The following is a 25,820-nucleotide window of genomic DNA, read 5'->3' as shown; positions in this document are numbered from 1 at the left end:
TTTTCAACCGATTGCGTAAAACTTTAAACTTCTTCTTGGTTCTTTCGGTAAAGTCACGTAGAAGGGAAGTAATAAAATAATAAAAATAAAACATTATTTTATTATATTATATTATCATATTATTTTATTATGTTTTATTTTTATTATTTTATTACTTCCCTTCTACGTGACTTTACCGAAAGAACCAAGAAGATGAATTCCTGCAGTCATGAAAGCTTTAAATCGAAACTTTAAACTTCGTATGAATGTTTTTTCTTCATTGTTAGAGGCCCCTCATGATGCGAGGCCCTTAAAGCCAGTGGTCTTCACTAATTAATAACAAGAGCAGTGTTCTTCACTAATTTTCAGAGAGGGGGCCACTTCGCCAATAAGACATCATCAGTGCGAGTGGCCACCACACATTTGAAACCATTGGGGTTTGACAGCATCACGATGATGATGGGGGGATGTTTTCACCATTTGTGTATTGTCGAGGACCGCACATCAGGGGGCCATCAGGGGCCACCAGTGGCCCGACTTGGCCTTGCAATGAAGAACACCGCCCTAAGCCGTAACTTACTTATCTTAGCGCCTAAATCTGGCCCTGTAACACGCGTACGACACATGTTGCGCGGCCGGGTGCGCTCGTAACGTAGCGTGCGCACACACGCGCGTACATGCGGGAGCTCCATGATGAAGTTGTAGGCGTTGGCGCGGCGAGCCGCCTGCTCCACGTCGCTCATGGTGACGTTGTCGCGGCCGTAGCGGATGTTCTCCGCGATCGTCGTGGCGAACAGAATGGGCTCCTGCTCCACGACTCCGATCAGCGACCGCATCCAGCGCAGGTTCAGCGAGCGGATGTCGTGCCCGTCCAGCGTCACCTTGGGTGGGGGCGCAAAGTCGGACAGACGGTTACGCAGGCACGCGCGTGCGTACGCACTGAACTTCTTTCGCACCGTGCATAGCCAACCGTGCCAATCGGAGGTGCGGGGGAACGACAGCAAACTAAACGCATAAAGCAGTTCTAATGATTTAAAGCTTTCGTGACTGCAGGGATTCGTATTCTTGGTTCTTTCGGTAAAGTCACGTAGAAGGGAAATAATAAAATCATATAAATATAAAACAATACAAATTCTCACGACGTCTCGACTGCAACACAAGAAATCATCATCAGGTGTGAAATCCACTGCAAGAAAATTTCAAATTTTCTTCAAATGTTCTTCAAAGGCTGCGCCCTCTGCCCGCTCACCTTGCCCTCCTGGGGGTCATAGAAACGCTGAATGAGCTGCATAGCCGTGCTCTTGCCTGCGCCGCTCGGTCCGACAAAAGCTGTGGTCTCTCCTGCGTTCACCTTCAAGCTGAATGAATGCAATGCCTGTGGGGAGGAGCGACAGAGAAAACAGCATCTCCACAATGTATTATGGCCGTACCATAACATTTAATACTAATAAGAACATGCATGTGGGGGGGGGGAGGGGGGGCTGCCCGCTGTGTGGGTTTGACCCAGACCATCCGGAAATTGGAATCCGAGTTCGTGTGGAAGGGATTCATTTGTGCCGAGATGTGGTGGCATTGCACTGATGTTTGTTACCCTTTACGCACACAGCTGGGATTATACCTAAGCTGGCCGAGATATATGTCAGGGTTTGGTCTCCAGTGGAACAGGTGGAAACCCGAATGCAGGCCTCCTATTAGCGATGGATGATGAGGGCAGCTTGCTAGGGTTGGCAGATCCACAAGGTGTGCTCTCAATATTTGCAATTACAGAGGGTGCTGTGCAGTTTGTTTCCCAATTTTAAGGATGCATCTTAAAGTATGCGTATAACAGGTAACAATTCTCACTCGCGATGCTAGTGACGGAACACAAATAATCTTCTCACATAGAGACTCAGGGACTCGCGTAGAGACCCGTAGACTTACATAGAGACCCATCAAATGTCGATTGTAAGCTTTCGTGAATGCAGGGATTCATCTTCTTGGTTCTTTCGGTAAAGTCACGTAGAATGGAAATAATAAAATATGAAAAATAAAACATAATAAAACATAATAAAATAATTCTCGACAGACCTGTTCTACACCTGAGGACGGCTGCTTGCGTTGTGGCCGAAACGTCGTGAGAATTATTTTATTATGTTTTATTTTTATTATTTTATTATTTCTATTCTACGTGACTTTACCGAAAGAACCAATAAGATGAGACCCATCAAACGTATACGGACAGGGACCTATAGACTCACACGGAGATTCATAGACTTATAAAGAGAATCACAGGCTCGCACAGAGACCCTCAGAATCATATGGTGGGGAGTGGATGAGCAACATTTATCCGTTCATGTCGAGTTTGATGAATGAGACATTGGACGGCTTCATGAGCATCTGGGTGGAATATCTGAAATGCTGCCGGTTGAAATGAGAATGAATGATGGAAGCGGCCAGTGGTTTTAACTCCGTGGTCTACGGTTTTGAGAACGGTGGCTGCGATTGCACGCCGGGAAATTCTCAAGGAATGTGGCAGACAGCCGCATCTGCTGTGCGACGATCTGATGCGGTGTATTGCGAACTGCGGATATCAAATCACAACTAATGATGGAGTTTCTTTCTAAATGCAGGTTACTTTCAAGCGGCAGGGTTGAGCATGGGTAGTGCTTGGATCGGTGACGACCACAGGTTTGCATGGTCACAGAAGCGCAGTGGTGCGTGGTAGACCATAGAGGGTAGTGCATCAACATCCTATGTAATACTACTGAACTGTTTATAAGACCTACTTTTATGGGGAGTTGTAGGTAGCATAACGGTTATCACGCTGTGACGTACTATCAATTCGGCGACCCGAGTTCGATTCCTGCTCACGGTCAACACCAGTGTCGATTATCTGAACTGCTCCTGGGCATTCCCTAGGTCGACTCAGCTTCAAATGAGTACCTGCTGCGGTGTGTACAACATTGCCACGAGGGAGACAAAGGCGGCTGGGTGCGGTGCTGGCTACCCACCCGCCCGTGTGCCGTGCCGGCCTTCATAGGTGCTGCTCGCTAACAGCACTTGCCCTGACAGCGCTGCTAAGGGGCCATCCATTGAGTCGGTCCGCAAAAATCTGTCAAAACTTGACCCCTCACCCCCTCCCTGTACGCACGCGAACTTTTGACACCCCCACCCCGAATCCTATAGAACGGCCGATATTTAATCCACGCAGAAACGATCAAGGATTAATAATATTAACGTGTTTAAGCAAACAGATAGTCCACCGCCGGACTATCTAACTCATTTGAAGGTCAATGTAGACAAATTATTATCGAGGCTTCACCACACCCCGCACCCCGTTTCCTATGCGTACATTGTCAGTAGACCCCCCCCCCCCCCCATACGCAAGCGTACGCATTTGGGTTAACCCCCCCTCTCCTCTCTCCCCTCCATGCGTACAGACTAAATGGATGGCCCCTAAGGCTATACGGGGAATCTGTGTCTTGGTGCGTGCGAATGGTAATAACTTCACACCGTGAGGTCGAGGCGAGTAGGGTAACTGAACTTCACGTTGTGAAACTCGATGTCTCCCTTGACCTTCTGCAGAATGTTGCCATCGTCAGACATGCAGTCGATTATTGGCTCCTGTTGAACACGACAGATCATCGTTACAGTAATTATTTTTCAAGCATTTTTTTTGCTTGTTTTTTTATTGAAACCTCGACGTAACAACGGGACCGGCCCACATTTGAGCTTGAATTTGCGAAGGGTTACACAAATATTATCAGAAGAATGGTCATGAACATGGAAGCACTCGGGTGGAGACCAGTAGAGTCAAGATCGGTGGTGCACAACTGCACCATAGGCCATGGGCCAGAGATAAAGAAAATTTAAATCAGAAAGCTTTGACTTTAATTTCGTCAATGAAGATTTTTTTAATTGATTAATTGGGATTTTGTATATGAGACAATGCACGTAAAGAACGTTTCAGTCTAATGATATTTTTCACAGTTACATGGAAGCCAATTGGACGTTTCCCTATTCCATTTAGAAAATTGCATTCGCATCTACGAGTAGATGTTTCACATTAATTGAACCGCTCACCACTGCATAATAGTGGCGGCAGTTGTTAGCGCACAGCCTTATAAACCCGGTGACCTGACCTCGAATCCATGCCACGGTCAACATCAGTGGCCGAGGGATATCTGAACCTGTCCTGGCTACCACCGACGCCAACCCATACTGACCAGCGTGGTGAAGTATGGTAAAAAAACCCCATTGTAAGGTAACAGGTTGCCATAGGCTGCTGCGGTGCTACATGCTGGGCAGCAGATGGCTGTGCAAAAAACTATGACATTTAATAGCCCCTGTGACAGAATATTTCATATCAGAATATTTTAGACTGGAGGAATCCGATGAGCTATGAAGCTCTTTTTCACGCAAGTCAAGTAGACACGGCGTGGGGAGGTCTTCATTCCGCAGTGGACCGACACGTGGTTCTAAATTAGGATTCTTCTGACGACGATGATTATTATGAAACACTCACCCGGTCAATGATGTTAAAGACATGGGTAGCAGCTCCACGACCGGATGCAAATGCTTCAAGACAAGGGGAAGCCTGGCCCAGGTTGATGGCTCCTACGAGCACGCCAAAGAACACCTGCCGACGGTCGAGACAAACTCATTGAGAGAAGGTGGACTCAAGACGACCAGGAACATGACCGTACCAAACGGAGAAGAAACATGACCACGGGTGGACATCAGTGGCGTAGCTATGGAGTGTGCAGGCCGTGCAACTGCACCGAGGCACACAGGTGGGAGAGGCCCAAGCTGCATGCTACGAGGACGTTGACTGGGTGGGGGGTGACATTGAAACAGAGGGCCTCCCATGTCATCCCTTGCATCAGGGCCCATGTGAGCCGGGGCGGGCCTAGAAATAATTGTTAAGATCAAAATACGAAGGATTGTGGAGCTGACATGGAAGACGATGGCCGTGTGGACAGGAATGAGTGGAGCGGAGCGGGCAGACAGACCTGATATGAGTGGGAATCATACCAGGAAAGAAGACGATAAACTCTGTATAGATTTAAAGCTTTCGTGACTGCAGGGATTAATCTTCTTGGTTCTTTCGGTAAAGTCACGTAGAAGGGAATAATAAAATAATAAAAATAAAACATAATAAAATAATTCTCACGACGTTTCGGCCACAACGGACGGCTGCTTGCGTTGTGGCCGAAACGTCGTGAGAATAATTTCATGATGTTTTACTTTTATTATTTCCCTTCTACGTGACTTTACCGAAAGAACCAAGAAGAAAACTCTGTATCGTTCATAAATGTGTCTGCTCCAAGTAAAATTAATGTTATCGATAATTCAGTGGACAAGTATAGATATAGTTATAAAGAGTATGCCATGCATAAGTTAGATGCGCTAAAGTGCCATTGGCAACATAATTGTTATTGTGCTGTGCGCGTGAATAGTTAATAATAAGTCCTAATCAAACAGTCACATTTGACCCACCGCTGAATCAGATGTCAACACAAGTGGAGAACTCAATGCACTTTAGTTAGACAACCTAAATATTAACTTTTTTGGAATGCAATATCGATCTAACTACCCCCACACTACCCAACCTCAGCAAGACAGTTTTAAAGACTCTCTCTGTAGACCTCAATATTTCTGAAAAGGAAAAATAAAGACATTTGGCCAGCACAAAAAAGACCATTTCCCTCCATTGCTTAAAATCTGCATCGCACGAATTTGCCACGTTCGAATATTAAGGCGATGCTGATTGTCTCTTTTTGACATTGAAGATGTTTTTGCACCACGAGTTCGTTCCACAAGGTCAGAACGGTGAATCGGTCGTTTTATTTGTCCGTATTACCCAATAGGTGCCACAGCAGATACTGTGCCTGGGGCCTACGGAAACTAAAGGGCATTTGAAAGAAAAGTTTACCTTGTGTTTTGTTTATATGATAAAAACAATGTAAACGAGATATCTGCTTGCGTACATATGTTTTCGTGGCTGCTCGTTGCAATTCCTTCGCAGTGGTAACGTAGTCGTTGACTCGTTGCAAGTAAGGCGTATTACAACTAAAATAAAACATTTTTTAAGCTTAAACAAAAGTAAGGCAACATATGGCGCTCGCCATGTAGTCGTCCTGTCAAAACATTAATTTTTGTATTGATGAAAATGAACGGCATCCTTTTAAAGCTGCGTCATCCGATATGATGATCAGAGTGAACAAAAATAGTTGAAGAAATTTGTCGCTTGTAATATTTTTAGCGAGTCTAAATTAAAGTAGTCCCGGTACTTTTTGATCAACCCTCGTATGTTGTACTTATGCAATTTGAACGTAAATACTGTGGCTATTTAACGTGATAAAAAAAAGCTCGTTGTTTCTATTGTTTGTTGTAATTTTCTGACCACGTGCCCCTACTGGACATGTGTGAAAAAGAGCTTCATCATTGGAACCTCATTTGCCAGTAAAAAATATGATAATTGGTTTTTTACCCTTCTATCTGGCAACAAAACTGACACCTTTTTTTTACAAGGAGTCACGTTTGCATAGACCACAATACATGCAGTCATAATGCAAACAAAAAACATAACTCTGATAATGTGCACTGTCCTTGAAGTTGATTGGTCCACACCCGAGACAGCTTTCCTTAGAGCCTAGTCTCACATGTGTTAGACCAGATGACGCCAAAAGGCGCTTCATAGTTTTATCGGATTTCCCCAGGATAAATAAACATTCTGAGTATGGTGTCCGTCTGTAGACTGTGAGCGCCTGTACCTGAAGAAGTGTCCCTGGGCTGTATTCTTCCTCTTCTAAGACGAGGTTGGAGCCATACCAGAAGGCGAGTGCGTAGCACAGGAAGATGATGAACCACATGTATCCTTGGAAAAAGCCCAGAATCATGCCTTTCCAGATGCCCCACTTCTGTGCCATCACCAGATTATTGTCGTACCTGCACGTCAATTAACTCAAAATTATTATTGACACAACATTCGCAAAATCTTCAAGTTTTTCCATTACAAAACAAATGCAGCAGTACATCTTCTCACGAGACACATGCGACCTGGCCACGGATGATAGCTGAACGAAGTGGCTTTTGTGGAATATTATAGTAGCCAAATTCTCTGAACGCACGTTGATTCTAAATGTGTAAGGGAAAAACCGGAGGACCCGGAGAAGAACCCAGCACGGGAAGAACATGCGAACTCTAAAAATACAGCAGGCATCAGGGTCTGCAGTGAACCCATGACCTCCTGTATACCAGGCGAGGCAATTAACATCTCACCACCGCGGCGCGCAGTCGTGATACGCAACCTCTGAGACCTGGTCTGCCAATATCCCACCATCTGGTCTTAGGCCTTCCCCGTGGTTGCCAGACTTGTGGAGCCCATTAGTTAGATAGGTATGTTGAACTTCTTTAGCACCGTACGTAGCTAACCGTGCTAATCAGAGGTGCGGGGGAAGGACAAAAAACTAAACGCAAAAAGCAGTTTCTCAATAAACGAGTTTTAAATCCAGATTTAAAAGTGCATAGCTCCAGCGGCTTCCTAATATCGGAAGGAAGAGCGTTCCAGACGGCCGCGTAAAGGGACGTCCATAAATTACGTCACGCAATTTTGGACGATTTTTGACCCCCCCCCCCCTCTTCGTCACACGGCGTCACAAAAAGTCAGACCCCCCCTCAAATATGACGTCACAAAGCTCTGCCCCCCCCCCAAATATATATAAATTATGCTTCAAATCGCTTTAAACTATTGTCATTTTAGTGCGTATTTAATGTGGCGCTGCACTCTGATGTTGTAGGAGAAAAGATTTATTAAAAAGTCTATTTAATTTTCTTGCTGTGGGTTTCACACCTGGTGATGATTGCTTGTGTTCCAATCGAACCGTCGTGAGAATCTTATTGTTTTACATTTTTATTATTTTATTGCTTCCCTTCTACGTGACTTTACCGAAAGAACCAAGAATATAAGTAGAACGTGTCGTCTATATTTATTTAAAGTTGCGCATTTTTATGCGACGTCACATTTCTAAAACCCCCCCTCTCGTCACACATCGTCACAAATGTCTGACCCCCCACCCCCCCCCCAGGTGCGAGACGTCATTTATGGCGTAAGCGCGCCTGTACCGTACGCACGGTGCCTACCGATCTTCCTCCTTTTTCTCTCCACCAAATGCTGCCACGGTGCGGATGGAGGAGAGAACCTCCTCTGCCACGGCGCCCGCCTTGGCGTACGCCTTCAGCTCCCGGCCAGTCATGCGTGCCACGAACTGACAGCAGCCGGCGAGAAACGGGGGAAAGAATTATCGGTGGCACTCAAAGTAGTCAAAGAGAGGGAGATTTAGATTCAAAGCTTTCGTGACTGCAGGGATTCATCTTCTTGGTTCTTTCGGTAAAGTCACGTAGAAGGGAATAATAAAATAATAAAAATTAAACATAATAAAATAATTATCAGGAGGACTGTAGGTGAGAATTATTTTATTATGTTTTATTTTTATTATTTTATTATTTCCCTTCTACGTGACTTTACCGAAAGAATCAAGAAGAAGAGAGGGAGATGTTATGAGAATAGGGTTTGACACTCTCTGGCAATGAAACAGCTGTTAAGATTAACGCTTAGGCTTTCGCGAACAATATCATCCATAATAGATGTTTTTTTGGGTTAGATCGCTTATAAATTTATAAATGGCTTGGCTCTCCAACACACAAGCGGTGTGCTGTACTAGTGACGATTTGCCCACGTTCTGTTAACGTGACAACCCTTACTAGTTGGCTGTGTCGGGTGGTGGCGGGTTTAACGACATATTTACGCGATCTAACCCCAAAAAAACTCTATTAAGGTGTTAAGATGTTAAAACACTAGACACAAACGTTTTGCAAGGAATCATATTTGCATTAACCACATGTACTTGCGGTGAACATGCAAACACAAAACACGCTCTGGTGATATATGATGCATTGGACCGCACCAGAGACCACTTTCTTTAGAGCCTCGTCTCAAACAGTGTTAGACCAGAGGACACCAAAAGGCGAACAGCACAAAGACAATGCCACTATTAGAGCATTTGTAGCTGGCGGGGAGGGAGATGGCGGTGATGAGTATCGTCGAGTGAAGAGCGAGAGCCCGTCCGTGTCTTTTGTCGTATGGCTGATGTCGATGCGGAGCTACAACTTACAATGTCACATTTAGGTGGTCAGGCCAGATCGCCGGGTCAGGAACGGCGGAGTGCATCGCCGTGATGATGTCGCCTTCGTATTTGTGGAACGGGCGTTGCGTCGTTGTACGTTGCATGGTCTGTTGTGGATGACCCACAGTCACACATTGGAGATTTTTTTTTCTCCATTTGTGCATCAGTTATCTGCCATAGTTTTTTTCGCACCTGATGACGATTGCTTGTGTTGCAGTCGAAACGTCGTGAGAATTATTATTGTTTTATATTAATGTTATTGTATTATTTCTCTTCTACGTGACTTTACCGAAAGAACCAAGAATACACTGTAACATGATAACAAATGTAATGTTAATAGCTTCAAAAAGTCAAAGAGTCTCCACTTGTTCGCCATCATTGTCAGCACATTGCCTGGAATCTTCTCCAGCGTGGTACTGTTACAGATTCTCAGAAGTGTTAATATTGTTTTGAAGCACCGTGTATTTCAAGAGCGGCAATGCACGTGAACACAAAGGCGGTGGCCCTCCATGAATAGCGCCACCAAGCAGCCCATAAAGAGCCCCATGCGACTCCTCGAAGCCGCGGGTTGCCGACCCCCTGGTATATATTAAACAGTATTACCGGGTAAAATCCATCCGGGTAATTGCTCGATTATATATTTCTTGCTGGATTGCAGAGCCCGTTGAGGTCGCAGTGACCCACAGACACACACAAAGACCCACAAACACACACAGACCCACAGACACGCACAAAAACCCACAGACACACACAGACGCACAGAAACCCATAGACACACACAGACACGCACAGACCCACAGACACACACAGAGACCCACAGACACACACAGAGACCCACAAACACACACAGATCCACAGACACGCACAGAGACCCACAGCCACACACAGACCCACAGCCACACGCAGAGACCCACAGACACACACAGAGACCCACAGACACGCACAGATACCCACAGACACACACAGAGACCCACAGACACACACAGAGACCCACAGACACACACAGACCCACAGCCACACAAAGAGACCCACAGACACGCACAGAGACCGACAGACACACACAGAGACCCACAGACACACATAGAGACCCACAAACACACACAGAGACCCACAGACACACAGCGAAACACACACGAAGCGAAACTCACCCCCCTCCTCCTCCTCAGATCTAGTGAGGGGTGGGGTGAATCATTTATGAGTTTCCCCCGGAAATTTCTTCCCATTTCCAGCCCTGAATTTATTACGGGGGACTGCAACAGTTTTCTTTCATAGACGGGAACTCGTGGTTTGCGATGAATTGAGCGTCCTGCGTGAACTCAGCACTCACGGAGCCCATGAGCGCACCACCCAGGCCGAGCAGGGGGCTGACTGCCAAGATGACCAGGGTCAACTTCCACCCGTTGAGAAAGCCGATCAGGAATCCGCAGACAAACGTCGTGAAGCGCTGAATGAAGATGCTCATTTTGTCCGCAATGGCATCGTTGATCTTGTTGATGTCACTGCGAACACAAGGGACATGTTAGCCGCCTCGCCTGGTCTACAGGAGGTTGTGGGTTCGATCTCGACCCTGGCGTCTATACATTTGGAGTTTGCGTGTCTCTCTTCCCGTGGTTGCGTGTAGTTTATTTCTCCGGGTCCTCTGGTTTTTACCTCCACATTTCTATATGTGCGTTTAGACTATTTGGTTGCTATAAATGTCCACATGTTAAGCCGCTTCATTGAGTTATCATTTGTGGCCAGGTCGCTTCTTAAAAAGAGATATATAGCTCAGTGGACCTTAGCAGCTAAAATAAAAAAATAAAAATGGTTTTAGTTTTACAAAAATCACCCGGTTAGTATCATAGACCGTTGGCACAAGAGCTGTTAGTGAGCACCTATTAAGGTGGTGTGTGTGGCCAGTACAATGTCCGGCCGAGTTTGTCTCCTCGGCTCTGATGTTTATATGCGGTGCCAGGTGTTTCTACACCACGGGAAGATAAAGAACACGCGAACTCCCTATATACAACAGGAATCGTCAGAGTCCGGGATCGAACCCATGTTTTCCTACGCACCAGGCAATTCAGATACCATCTCATCGTCCCTGCAAAACGATCACGGTTACATTATAATTATTTAAATTATGCCCATACTACTGTGTAAATATTCGCGGTTGTACTTTGTATATATACATCCCGTAATTGTTCTTGAACAAAAATTATTGGCCCTGAAAAATCTCCCAGCATGTGGAATGAAACGTTGGACATTATAGCATGCGGCACAACTCGGGAAACATGCGGAGAGACGTGTTGCTGGCGGTTAAGATGGAATCGGCGTCAGTGGCCAAAGTGTTGGCATTCTGGCCAAAGTGTTGGCATCCTTACTCGGATATACGCGTGTTCAGTTCACCAACGGAGTTCACGTCAAACCAGCCGATCTCCATGCGCATGATGTTATGGAAGAAAGCCTGCCGGATTCTGAGCACCTGCCTAGCGGCGGCCATCACCCAGAAACAGATCTGGACACACAGACGCACACACAACATAACCACTGTCCGTGAGTGGTAAAATTACCTGATTTCTATGCAGACGGTTGTACATTTATCTGCTGATGTTCCCAGTAAGAAAAAGGACCCTGCTATACAACCAAACATTGTATCAAACAAAACTTGATTTTCTGTAATGGTGCCTTTCTTAAACCAAGGCCCCTGTACATAACTTGTAATTTACCACGTAGGCTTTCGCGACCAATATAAATTCGTGACTAAAAACATATATTAGATCGCGCAAGTAGTGCGATTACTCATGAACACACCGTGATAATGCTTTATTAATTGTGTCAGGTGGAGGAGGCAAATGCGGCACACGCATTTTACCCGAGCGATGATCTGCCAACACCTCGCTGCTGCCTCTGCAGCGCTGGATTACAGGCCGCGTGCATAGCCACCACTGCCCAGCCGCTACCAAAGCCACGCATGAATATATGCTGGACTTCTTTCGCACCGTACATCGTGAGTCGTGTTACGCTAAAAAGGCAAAGACTATGCTGGCCCCGTTGCAAGAAGCAACACGAAACGTATGCTCGAGAACTCGATGGTTTTATCAGTGCAGGATTCCTTCGTTGTACGCGAGGGATACGTTCCGAAGATGCTCGTGAATTCTGGTAGGTTTTTCGGTAAAGCCACGTAGGTAAAAAATAGAAATTAAATTAAAATTAATGAAAGTAGAATGCTCGTGAATAACACATTTCTCGGATAATGATATTGGCACAAAAAACTATTTTTTTTATTAATTTAAAATAAATACCTAAGCTTTCCCCGTCATCACTTTATTCCATCACTTTTTATCTCTCATCACATTCTCTCTCTTTCTGTCTGTCTGTCTCGATGCACAAACTTGCGAACTTGCTTTGGTGGGTATCAAGTTCGTGAATAACGATGGAATCCTGGAAACAGTTACCACGTACCTGCAGATAGCCCACCAGCAACACGATACATCCAATCCCCAAGTAGTAGAAAGCAAAGGTAGTGAGCTCAGCCTCGATGTCCGTATGCCTGGTGTAAAAAACAAACGACAACAACAACAACAACGCACAAACAATTTACATAAATGGTAACAAATGTGTGCAATTTTTGTAAATATTTTTATTTGTATTGGGCACAATTTACCTGGTCGCCATTAAAAGCTCAATGAAGTGGCTTATCGCGTAGAAATGTACAGCGACCAAATACTCGAAACTTGCTGGAGGGCGTGGAGTGGGGTGCGAGGGTGGCCACCATGTCTGGGTTTGATGAGGAGGACCCAGGAATTGAGTGGGTGCGAGGGTGGCCACCATGTCTGGGTTTGATGAGGAGGACCCAGGAATTGAGTGGGTGCGAGGGTGGCCACCATGTCTGGGTTTGATGAGGAGGGCCCTGGAATTGAGTGGGTGCGAGGGTGGCCACCATGTCTGGGTTTGATGAGGAGGACCCAGCAATTGAGTGGGTGCGAGGGTGGCCACCATGTCTGGGTTTGATGAGGAGGACCCAGGAATTGAGTGGGTGCGAGGGTGGCCACCATGTCTGGGTTTGATGAGGAGGGCCCAGGAATTGAGTGGGTGCGAGGGTGGCCACCGTGTCTGGGTTTGATGAGGAGGGCCCAGGAATTGAGTGGGTGCGAGGGTGGCCACCATGTCTGGGTTTGATGAGGAGGGCCCAGGAATTGAGTGGGTGCGAGAGTGGCCACCGTGTCTGGGTTTGATGAGGAGGACCCAGCAATTGAGTGGGTGCAAGGGTTGCCACCGTGTCTGGGTTTGATGAGGAGGACCCAGCAATTGAGTGGATGCGAGGGTGGCCACCGTGTCTGGGTTTGATGAGGAGGACCCAGCAATTGAGTGGGTGCGAGGGTGGCCACCATGTCTGGGTTTGATGAGGAGGACCCAGGAATTGAGTGGGTGCGAGGGTGGCCACCGTGTCTGGGTTTGATGAGGAGGACCCAGCAATTGAGTGGGTGCGAGGGTGGCCACCATGTCTGGGTTTGATGAGGAGGACCCAGCAATTGAGTGGGTGCGAGGGTTGCCACCGTGTCTGGGTTTGATGAGGAGGACCCAGGAATTGAGTGGGTGCAAGGGTTGCCACCGTGTCTGGGTTTGATGAGGAGGACCCAGGAATTGAGTGGGTGCGAGGGTTGCCACCGTGTCTGGGTTTGATGAGGAGGACCCAGCAATTGAGTGGGTGCGAGGGTGGCCACCATGTCTGGGTTTGATGAGGAGGACCCAGCAATTGAGTGGGTGCGAGGGTTGCCACCGTGTCTGGGTTTAACGAGGAGGGCCCAGGAATTGAGTGGGTGCGAGAGTGGCCACCATGTCTGGGTTTGATGAGGAGGGCCCAGCAATTGAGTGGGTGCGAGAGTGGCCACCATGTCTGGGTTTGATGAGGAGGACCCAGGAATTGAGTGGGTGCGAGAGTGGCCACCGTGTCTGGGTTTGATGAGGAGGGCCCAGCAATTGAGTGGGTGCGAGAGTGGCCACCGTGTCTGGGTTTGATGAGGAGGACCCAGCAATTGAGTGGGTGCGAGGGTGGCCACCATGTCTGGGTTTGATGAGGAGGACCCAGGAATTGAGTGGGTGCGAGGGTGGCCACCATGTCTGGGTTTGATGAGGAGGGCCCAGGAATTGAGTGGGTGCGAGGGTGGCCACCATGTCTGGGTTTGATGAGGAGGGCCCAGCAATTGAGTGGGTGCGAGGGTTGCCACCATGTCTGGGTTTGATGAGGAGGGCCCAGCAATTGAGTGGGTGCGAGGGTGGCCACCATGTCTGGGTTTGATGAGGAGGGCCCAGCAATTGAGTGGGTGCGAGGGTGGCCACCATGTCTGGGTTTGATGAGGAGGACCCAGGAATTGAGTGGGTGCGAGGGTGGCCACCATGTCTGGGTTTGATGAGGAGGACCCAGGAATTGAGTGGGTGCGAGGGTTGCCACCATGTCTGGGTTTGATGAGGAGGGCCCAGCAATTGAGTGGGTGCGAGGGTGGCCACCATGTCTGGGTTTGATGAGGAGGACCCAGCAATTGAGTGGGTGCGAGGGTTGCCACCATGTCTGGGTTTGATGAGGAGGGCCCAGCAATTGAGTGGGTGCGAGGGTTGCCACCATGTCTGGGTTTGATGAGGAGGGCCCAGCAATTGAGTGGGTGCGAGGGTTGCCACCGTGTCTGGGTTTGATGAGGAGGGCCCAGGAATTGAGTGGGTGCGAGGGTGGCCACCATGTCTGGGTTTGATGAGGAGGGCCCAGGAATTGAGTGGGTGCGAGGGTGGCCACCATGTCTGGGTTTGATGAGGAGGACGCAGGAATTGAGTGGGTGCGAGAGTGGCCACCATGTCTGGGTTTGATGAGGAGGACGCAGGAATTGAGTGGGTGCGAGGGTTGCCACCATGTCTGGGTTTGATGAGGAGGACGCAGGAATTGAGTGGGTGCGAGAGTGGCCACCGTGTCTGGGTTTGATGAGGAGGACGCAGGAATTGAGTGGGTGCGAGAGTGGCCACCGTGTCTGGGTTTGATGAGGAGGATGCAGGAATTGAGTGGGTGCGAGGGTTGCCACCGTGTCTGGGTTTGATGAGGAGGACCCAGGAATTGAGTGGGTGCAAGGGTTGCCACCGTGTCTGGGTTTGATGAGGAGGACCCAGGAATTGAGTGGGTGCAAGGGTTGCCACCGTGTCTGGGTTTGATGAGGAGGACCCAGGAATTGAGTGGGTGCGAGGGTGGCCACCGTGTCTGGGTTTGATGAGGAGGACCCAGGAATTGAGTGGGTGCAAGGGTTGCCACCGTGTCTGGGTTTGATGAGGAGGACCCAGGAATTGAGTGGGTGCGAGGGTTGCCACCGTGTCTGGGTTTGATGAGGACGGTCCAGGAATTGACATCTGTTATTCGGGAGACGGGAATTGATTTGTGCCGACATCCCCTACCGGTATAATAGTATTCAACGTTATCGCAGTAAACTGCACTGGTTTGAGTGCCGAATGAGAAATGTGTCTTGGGTAATCGACAATGAATGAGATTGTACCCAGGTCACTCCTACAAATGAGACTCATCTGGTCACTTGAGTTATTTCCTGATTAATCAAAATAACTGTGAATGTACTCATCTCACTCAATCATTCACCCACTTACCCCCCCCCCCCCCCCCATTATTATTATCACTCATTCGTTCACCCAATGACCCACTTGTTCATTGATTCACTCTCGCAAATGAGGTTACTCTGGTCTCTTGCGTTCTCACCTAGGTTAAACGAATAAACTTGAACTTGAAAGAGTGGATCTCGGACTCTGGCACCTGAGTTTGGATGCTCGAAAACCAGATCACATCATCTGCCCAAGATGTAGCCGTCTGCTTGGCCTCGCTGCAGGAACTGAGGTCGACATTCCTGCATGCGCACCGTGCCCTACTTTTGTCCATCCAGGCAGAGAGTCGATCTCGACCGCATCTCCACCATGGTACCGTCGAGTCGGCCATCCGAGGAACTCGCGGATTCGTCAAATCTGTGGATGACTCCGGCCAAACCTTGCCTCCAGGAGGCCTTCTACAACGCGGTAAAACGTGGACACTGATTGACGCTATGGGGGCCTTGTATGTATGTATGTATGTTGAACTTCTTTCGCACCGTACGTAGGCAACCGTGCTAATAAGAGGTGCAGTGTTGAGTCAATGGGCAATGTTGAGTCGATGGGTAGTGATAGTCCATGGGCAATGTTGAGTCTATGTGTAGTGATAGTCTATGGGCAGTGTTGATTCTATGGGGTAGTGTTAGTCTATGGGCAGTATGTATGTTGAACTTCTTTCGCACCGTACGTAGCCAACCACGCTAATCGGATGACGAGGATGATGTGCTTGAGTTGGATGCAGCGGACTTACCCACAGGCGGTGGCGTTGGGGATTGTCGTCCCGTTGACCCACAAGATGCTGTTGTTCATGCACATCTTGTTAGGATCCTGCAGCTCCTGGGTCTCCAAGTCGTACTCGATGAACGCGTCGGCCATCTTTCCAAACACGAGGAGCATGAAGGGGAGAGCGGCTCCGTGCACAATGGCACCGATGGCGCCGGCCACCATCAGAACGATGTCACCCCCTTTGGCAAAACGGAACTGGCGGTGGGCATGGGGGTGGTGGGTCAGACGTGAGACAACAGCGGATTATGGCCAGACGTTTCGTTTGTCGGTACCGTCCGATGGACATGGCCGTAAGAAAAGAGCCATTTCCTGCTCAGATGAGTCTTATAACACAATGCAGCATTTCCATCGCAATGTGCGTTGTCTCGCGGCTCTTACCAGCTGACATAAGCCCACTTGCTTGAGATCGGCCTCCTCTTTTTTCTTGTCCTTTTTGTCCTTCTCCTTCTTAGTCTCAGCTCTGCGCGTGAAGCAAAAAAAAACACGCGGTCGTAAATTCGCCAAATTGTCCAATGCAGGAGGACGCTCTCTAAAAAAAGGGGCGCTTTTGGTATTTGTTGAGGCTTTTTTGGATACATAATTGGCATTTTCAAAATAATGATAATTATTATATGGAATGGCCAGCTCACACAGGGCCGTATTATCCAATAGACCACAGTAGGCACTGTGCCTAGGGCGTACGAAAACTAAAGGACCTAGAAAAAAAAATGTGACCACGTTATAAAAAATTTAACCAAGATATCTTCTTGAATAAAAATATGTATATAGCAAAGATAGGCACAGTGTATATACAAAGAGGCAGAGTCATGTCAATGTCAATGAGAGATAAATGAACACCGGAGATTAACTTTTTAAGATTTTTGTTAATTGCTATTTTTTGCAAAATATTCAATTTAAATCTGTTTATCTCGCGGTACACAACGCGCTCCAATCGAATTCGAGCACAGACTAAATAATGAACCTATCAGTAACGACATCTGCCACAGCGGCTGGACGAAGTACTGCGTGAAACAAGCGGAAATGACAGCGGCGGTAGTCGTGACATGGGGCAGCAGCAGCAGCAGCTGTACAAAGTTATCTCTGATGACCTACGAGACAGAAGTGCCTTAGGGCCCACAAGAACATTCATCCGGCCCTGAGCTCACATCCAGGTCCCTCTTACAATGGAGGCAATGTTTCGATTTAAAGCTTTCGTGACTGCAGGGATTCATCTTCTTTGTTCTTTCGGTAAAGTCACATAGAAGGGAAATAATCAAACAATAGTTTTATAATGTTTATTTTTTATTATTTTATTATTTCCCTTCGACGTGACTTTACCGAAAGAACCAAGAAGAAGAGGCAATGTTGTTTCCGTGTGTTTCAATCGATTTAATTCACGTGCTGGTCCAGTAAAGGGTTAAAGACTTGCTCAAGGTCCTCCCTGCCCTGTGGGATATCCCTGGCGCCCCTCTAAATAACCCTGAATGTGAGACGCAGGCTCATTACGGACGGAATATCCTTCTAGATTGGCGGCATCTGAAGGCCAAAATCGATACGAAAGAAAAGGTCAACTATAATTGGAACAATGTGTCATGCAGTGGCACTGAGATGCGTTCTTCCTGTTGATGACACGGTGACTTGATGAAGTGTGCTCGTGCGAACCAGTTATTATTTACGAAAGATTATAATTACGTGCGAATCTGTCCAACCGGCAGTATAAATTAGAACATCCAAGTTCGTGTGTTGGGGACTGCTTCTTTCGTGTGGATTCATAGCAGCAGATTACAGATGCAATTTTAGATTTATTTATTTTATCCACTCAATTGTCGGTTCAGACGCAGAGTGGATCCCACCCGTTCCGCCTTTAAAGGAGTGAAGATCGCAGCTGTTTACAATGCGGGGAGTCGATGATTTGGGATTTGTGGCCGCACTCGCAGGCCGCCGATTCTTTGATGCGCCATTCGTGGCATCGTCAGGTGGCCGCATCGGCCACGTGGCCCGGTCCTGATTCGGTTGACGGTCGACCCATTGGCGGCGTGCAAGGTTGAAACCGCGGAGGTTCGATGGTAGGCTCCTGTGGTGGGCTAAAGTGTGGGTACTCCCACGTCTGGCCAGCCAAATTTGCCCTCTCGAAGGAGGGCGTCTCTAAAGCTCCCTCCTTGCGGAGACCCTCCTGCCAGCAGTGGCATGGGTCGCGTTAAATCTTGGCAAAGGGAGCAAACGTAGCGGTGTAGAAGCGAGATAGAAAACAACGAGATGCGCTGAGAATTAAACGGTAAAATAAAAATATCCGGCATCGTGACAACTCCTTGCGTATGTGGCAGCAAGGAGGGGGCGGATAGGAGCAGTGAATCCATTACATGCCTAGTGGGCAACTAATTTCACAACAACAACAACACATCTTACCGTATTATTCATGTTGCACATCCTACCACTGTATGTTGTGTCTAAAATACGTATATGTTTTCAAATTATTCGTAGGTTGAGAGTAATCGTTGTTTTTTTTCACATATATGTTTGCTATATTCTTGGTTCTTTCAGTAAAGTCACGTAGAAGGGAAATAATAAAATAAAAATTTCCCTTCTCCGTGACTTCACCGAAAAAACCAAGAATATGAATCCCTGCAGTCACGAAAGCTTTAAATCGAGATATGTTTGCTTCTTATGCAATAGCTATTTTTTTGAAAAGTCATGCGCTAGACCAAAAAAACCTCCGTCCGTCCGTACGGGAGACCTTGACCTCTTGTCAAGGTTACATCGGTGGCTTGGGCCAGTGGGGGGGGGGGGGGGCACGTGCTCCCTCCCCCCTCCAAATGATCCGATCGAAATCCCTCATTTCGATCGGATCATTGGGGTTTATTAGTAATAATTATGTGCCAGGGACTCTATGAGATGATAGGATGATAGTCTGAGTTCATAATTGGCAACAAGTAACGGTAAAGCAGTTATACGTGACTCACAGAATTGTGCGCAGTTGCGTCTACAGTACACGACTTCCCTGAAGGCATCAACACCTTCAGCGAGCGCGATGCCGATCACACAACGCGGTTCGAATTCGACCCTCCATGGATGGCTGCGCCATCGCTGCACACGCGTCGAATCAAAAGCAAGGGACAAGTCCTTACTTACTAACAACTCCTCTATCATTTTTCGTTGCTGGAGGGGTTGCCCCCCCATACCTGTAAATCCTGGCTCGCCATTGGGCTTTGGCAATGCGACAGTCAACAGGGTCAAGCGAGTCCAGTCAGAGCAGCTTCCCAGTCTGCTAGACAATATGTCAAATATTTAATGCCGAGTTTGGAAGGACAAAAAATATGGATTACAACTAAACTAGGTAAGGCCCACTGAGCTATTTGTCTCTATACTATCAGAAGCAACTTGGCCATAAATGATAGCCCAACGAAGTGGATCATCATGTTGGTAATGCATAGCAGACAAATACTTGAAACGCGTGTTTCTAAATGTGGAGGGAAAAACTGGAGGACCCGGAAAAAAACATCCACGTGACCAAGTGGAGAGAGAGAGAGACACTGCAAACTCCAAATACACAGCAGGCGTCAGGGTCGGGATGGAACCCTACGACCTCCTGTGTACCAGGAAAGTTAGGTAATTACGAAGCCTAAGTATTTTAATTTTTACATACGTCGAGAAGAGCCAAAAAAATGTTCAAACCGCTGGTAAACTCCGTCTGAGATATTGTGGCTTTTGACCATAGTTCACCACCCCTGGTCAGCGCGTGTTGGTGAAGAATTGGTAACGTAGACGTTGGGACATTGAGCAGTCCAGCAATGTATTTTGCTGCACGGCTCTCTGCTGACAGCGGAGCACCAGCAGCAGCCTATAACACCTCGTATGCATGCACGGTGGTCACACATGCAAGCACTGTCCAGTCTCAATTCTGCTTAGCTTCCGAAATATGAATAACTCACCGGTGCTTGCACGAACGGATTGATAAAGCACAAAAAGACACGAACCAAACTGGTCACGTGAGAGTGTGTGTTCATCAATATGTATGCACGACATCCATACCTTTGTCCATGAGATATGTCTGCAAATAGAAAAATAATAATTTAAAGATGAATATAAATGCGGTTCTTTTTTCTTTCCCGAACAACATTGCGGTGAATTGTAGTACCTCCAGTGGCGGCAGGGGGTTTCAAGATGACTCATTTACATACGACGATACGCACTTGAGAATAACCGATTGTAACGCACGCCACGAAGTACACGATCCCGTTTGAGTAAACGAAGGCATGCCATACCCGTTACGGATTACCCGTATTCTTCTACAGTGAAATTGAGTTTTCAGGTCCATACGGCTGTACATCCGTTTCAATACGGGCCAAAAAAAATATTTGTTTGTGTTTCTTCCTTGCGATGGGACTTTGTAAGGATGAACGTTGAGATTCATAAAGGCACGGGGTGAACAATAATGTCTGAATTGGTCTGTCATAAGGTAGGGCACTGATAATGGGTTGACGGGTATGGAATGCATCGTCACAAAACATCATCCTGATTGTGCTCTACCGGCTTTACGTCACGATCAGTGCATCACACTGCACTCGAGAATTGCCCGCAGAAGCGGAGATTACAGAACTGCTTCTTAGAACCCTCTTAATCAGAGCATCGAGGGCAACACTTACCCACCAATCCTGCTGTAGAGAGAGAGGCAGATTCATTGTATACCAGCCTAGCTGATGTTCATCTTTCACAGAATGAACTTAAATAAAGTGCAGAACCAAATGTAATGATTCTTTTTAACGTCCATTATCGAGGTTATTTTGGGTTAGATCGCGTAAATATAAATGTGTCGTTAAACCCGTCACCACCCGACACAGTCAATAAGTAAGGTTTGTCACGTTAACAAAACATGCCAGTTAGTTACTCGTACAGCACACCGCTGTGTTGGAGAGTGAACCCACAACATTTATAATTCGAGTACCTTTTCAAGTCATTGACAATCTGAAAGAAAAAATAATAATGTACCGTTAGAGAATCCGTCTCCATGAAATGCTCTGTTGTCACTTCCTGTCGATTTGAAGCCTTGCAAGGTAACTGAGTTTGGCATGATTAGCCTCTTCACTTGCAACCCCTACGCAAGAGCACACATCCACACAGGACAAAAAAAAACATTCACTGCATTCGTCACGAACGAAAAGTCCAAGTGATTTCCTGCTCAATTGAACATTGAAGTCGTGAAAACTTGACTTCAAAGTTTTCGTGATTGCTTCCGTTGCGATAGAAACGTCGTGATATTTTTTATTATTTTTATATCTACGTGGCTTTACCGAAATACCCATAGAATATTGAGGTCGTGGTCATTTTATCGACCCTAGAGGAATGATAGGCTCAGTCAACGGGCAACCAGGACTTGAACTGACGACCTTGTTGAACTTATTTCGCAACGTATTTAGCCAACCATCTTAATTGGAGGTGCGGGGGGATGGACAACAAACCAGACACAAAAAGCAGTTCTAAAGAAATGAGTTTTCAAATCTCGATTTAAAAGTAGCTTCCTAATATCGGAAGGAAGAAGAGCGTTCCAGATGGCCGCAGAAGTGCATCTGAAAGTGCGCGATGCAGGGAATAACACTTTATTCTCCTACAGATGGAAACAGATGGTGATTAGTCCAATTGATGTACTGCCTTCTCCTGGCGAGCCAGGGTATGGCACCTCAACACCCACGGGAAGGAAGTCTCAAAATATTTGTTGCGGTGATCCACCAACTTTCGCTGCCTCCGCTGTGCCGAATTACAGGCGACGTGCATAGCCACCACCGCCCGGCTACGGAATCATCCAGGCTGAAGGAATGCATTCTTTAAATATACCAGTGGAAAACATTTTGACATTAGGCAATCCACGTTACCTGTGGTGGCAGAAGTGGTGGTAGCGAGAGCTGGTGAAAATGACGATCGGCCTCGAGACGTCGAGACGTCAACGCTCTCCGCGGCGAGCGTCCGCCGCGTAGGAGTGAAGTTTGTCGGGGCACCTTGCGGCGCGGGGTTTGCAAGGTTGTCCTCCTCGCGAGGACCGCGAACGTCACCTTATATTGACAGTGCGATGCCGCGCTGGGAGAATAGGTGGGGGGCTCTCAAAGTCGAGAGTCAATGACCCGAAGTTCATCGCAGGAGGGGGGGGGGATTTTTTTTATTCGACGACCAACCAATGCTGGGTTAGGAGGGAAGGGTGGAGGGTTAAACAACTTGCTGGGGTTGCAGTTTAAGAGGAAGCATTTCAAGCGTGCTCTTCAAGTATTAACGATGGGCTTGTTTTAAAAGTAAGATTTCATAGTGTTACGCTACACGGATGAATTTCCGATTTCATATTTACAGAAATAGGATTTTTAGGCCCAATTTCGGATTTTATTTCATATCTCGTAATTACGTATTTAAGTGTGTGACATTTTAACAACTCTCATTGTTTATCGAACTACGTTTAAGAGTACGTAGACCGCAGATATGGATCAATTCAAATCAGCTCGTTCAGACGCAATCGGGCAGTGTTGCTTTGACATATTTCACCACGCTGGTCAGTGCAGCTTTGAAAAGTTACACATTTACCAATGGTGGATAATCACTCGGGATAACTGGCAGATTAAAGTATTGCATGGCCATTGTCTTGGGTTTGTTGATGCTACAGAGAAAAAAAAATTCCCGAAGAAAGGATGGGAGTCATACTGAAACGCACACTCGCCAATGCAAGTGGTGAACGTTGATCAGTCATATATAAAATAAAGGGGTTTTTGGGGGTTAGATCTTGTAAATATAAATGTGTCGCTACATCCGTCACCACCCGACACAGCCAATTAGTGAGGTTTGTCACGTGAACAAAACGCGCCAATTCGTTAGTAATTGGTTTTTTACCCTTCTATCTGGCAACAAAACTGACACCTTTTTACAAGGAGTCATGTTTGCATAGACCGCAATACCTGCAGTCATAAATACAAACAAAAGACATAACTCTAATAATGTGCACTGTTCCTTGAAGTTGATTGGTCCATACCCGAGACAGCTTTCCTTAGAGCCTAGTCTCACATGGGTTGGACCAGATGACGCCAAAAGGCGCACAACTCAAAGACAATGCACCATCAGAGTATGAGAGCTCGGGGCAAGCATCTACACTATGGGAACCTCATTTGGCAGTAAAAATATGATAATTGGTTTTTTACCCTTCTATCTGGCAACAAAACTGACACCTTTTTACAAGGAGTCATGTTTGCATAGACCGCAATACCTGCAGTCATAAATACAAACAAAAGACATAACTCTGATAATGTGCACTATGTTGGAGAGTGACCCTACAACATTTGCAATTCGAGGACAGTGATGCTTTGCAGGTGATTACAACCAACATCACCAGACATCCAGAGTTGACAAGCCGCACCGAACCTCACAAACATAATATTCAGAGCCTACCTTGGCTCCTCCCACCCTCAACCAGTATATATAAAAATATGGTTTTCTTGGAATTTCTCTCACTTGATACAGCTATCGTGCTGTGACTGTTGCACCTGAAGACGGAAGCTTGTGTTGCCTCCGAAACGTCGTGATTTTTATTTTAGTTTTATTTTACTTTTATTAATTTTATTTTTTTACCTACGTGACTTTACCGAAAAAACCTATACCAATTGGCTGTGTCGGATGGTGACGGGTTTAACAACATATTTACGCGATCTAACCCTTCTACGTGTGAGACTGAATCATACAGTACTTTGCATTATTTCGTCACTCAGTAGTAAGGACAGACTGGCAACGGAGTTGAATGCCCTACAGATCGCTAATGCCACACACGCGCACACGCGCGCAGCTTGGAAATCAATATTCGAGGTAAACAAAGAAATTGGCTCGATGTTGGTGGATCTTTGGCCTTTGAACCTCACGTTCCGAGTAGAACGTGAGGTACCAGAAAAAGAAACATTAGACTTTGCGTTCGCTGTTCAAGCAATTAATCCTCACTAAATAATCTGCGGAATGTTGCGTTCGTGGTTTGAATGCGACAATAATTACTTTATTCTGTTTGAATTTGCATGGCAACACGCAATATAAAAGTACGGTAATATATCACAAAAAGGCAACTGTGCCATCGCGAGTAACCCGAAGAGCCTCCGTTCTGTGCCAGTGTTGGAATGTCGTGGTGGAGCGCTTGTACCCTGAACCCAACGACCTTAAATTGATCCCTGCCCACGGCTAACACCGCCGGTGAATATCTGCGGGTGTATTCACAGGAGAGAAAGTGCACGCCATCTGCTCTCACAGCGGACGTTAAAGATCCTACGACGTCAATTCGCAGAGGAGACCATAAATTTGAGACAATTATCCACAAATTATTCAATTGGAATCGATACAGAAATCATTGTGTGTGCCCCCCTTATCAGGACCCCTATTATAATGAGTCTCGAGACTCAGTGAGGATTTCCTTGATAATATGATTAACTTATTTTCTTCGTACGTAGGCAACCATGCTAATCAGATGTCCGTAGAATTAATAATAATGGTATCTGAACGGCTCCTGATGCCAACTCACACGAACTAAACAGCATATATTCTTAGTTTATTCGGTAAAGTTACGTAGGTAAAACATTTAAATTAATACAAGTAAAATAAAAAATAAAATAAAAATCACTACGTTTCGGAGGCAATACAAGCTTCCGTCTACAGGTGGAACCGTCACAGCACGATAGCTGACGGAAGCTTTGTTGCCTCCGAAACGTCGTGATTTTTATTTTATTTACTTTATTAATTTAATTTTTAATTTTTACCTACGTGACTTTACCGAAAAAACTAAGAATATGAATCCTTGCAGTCACGAAAGCTTCAAATCTAGAAACAGCATATGATGAGGTCTTCATCCAGCAGTGGTTCAACAAATATCAGCCATGTATCATTATGCTGGAATGCATCATTCCCATAACTTGCATTACACGTGCTTTCCATTCTTTATTGCCTATGCACCAAACATAACGATACATTGATCCTCAGATCTGAAATATGCCAGATGTTTCTTGAGCACATTAGTGGCTGGGGCTGCAGTGTAAGAAGAACCACGTTTAATGATGGGTGGCTAAAACCCATAAACTAAAACCCATAAGATTTCGAGTCTCAGTGTTTTCAGATGGGACTCGCTACCTAATCCACTCAGCCACCTCGGATAAAAACAGCCGTACGACCGAATCAGTAAAAAGGATCGAGTGGTGGCACAGTGGTTAGCACACTTCTTCACGATGAATCCAGATACCCAAATTCGATTCCGGGTTACAGCTACCTACCGTCATTTGCTCGTGTCATCTGACCCGGTTTTGTGCA

At 46.5% G+C, this 25,820-nt stretch overlaps 2 protein-coding genes across 3 annotated transcripts in view; both read right to left on the bottom strand.

Annotated features, from left to right (window-relative positions):
- ABCB11 (ATP binding cassette subfamily B member 11) overlaps window positions 1-22,552 on the bottom strand; it is a 41,874-nt gene extending 19,322 nt beyond the window's left edge. For both annotated transcript variants that reach the window (XM_061563405.1, XM_061563406.1), the window contains exons 1-14: window positions 22,385-22,552; window positions 21,504-21,609; window positions 20,547-20,565; window positions 16,917-16,998; window positions 16,504-16,733; window positions 12,588-12,675; window positions 11,507-11,640; window positions 10,474-10,645; window positions 8,104-8,228; window positions 6,735-6,909; window positions 4,484-4,597; window positions 3,472-3,582; window positions 1,229-1,354; window positions 657-860 (exon numbers count right to left, since the gene is read on the bottom strand). In XM_061563405.1, coding sequence (XP_061419389.1) covers window positions 657-860; window positions 1,229-1,354; window positions 3,472-3,582; window positions 4,484-4,597; window positions 6,735-6,909; window positions 8,104-8,228; window positions 10,474-10,645; window positions 11,507-11,640; window positions 12,588-12,675; window positions 16,504-16,733; window positions 16,917-16,998; window positions 20,547-20,565; window positions 21,504-21,585 — 1,662 coding nt within the window. In that variant the 5' untranslated portion in view covers window positions 21,586-21,609; window positions 22,385-22,552. The remainder of the gene's footprint in view (window positions 1-656; window positions 861-1,228; window positions 1,355-3,471; window positions 3,583-4,483; window positions 4,598-6,734; window positions 6,910-8,103; window positions 8,229-10,473; window positions 10,646-11,506; window positions 11,641-12,587; window positions 12,676-16,503; window positions 16,734-16,916; window positions 16,999-20,546; window positions 20,566-21,503; window positions 21,610-22,384) is intronic.
- The window catches only part of LOC133349720 (arf-GAP with GTPase, ANK repeat and PH domain-containing protein 1-like), a 227,146-nt gene that overhangs the window by 9,591 nt on the left and 191,735 nt on the right, over window positions 1-25,820 (bottom strand). The gene's annotated exons all lie outside the window — the stretch shown is intronic.

The sequence above is a fragment of the Lethenteron reissneri genome, chromosome 31 (assembly GCF_015708825.2).
Source record: "Lethenteron reissneri isolate LAM-NWPU_2019-01 chromosome 31, ASM1570882v1, whole genome shotgun sequence".
Classification (NCBI taxonomy): domain Eukaryota; kingdom Metazoa; phylum Chordata; class Hyperoartia; order Petromyzontiformes; family Petromyzontidae; genus Lethenteron; species Lethenteron reissneri.
The sequence above is the reverse complement of the archived record's forward strand: the minus strand, read 5'-3'. Positions and strand labels throughout refer to the sequence as shown.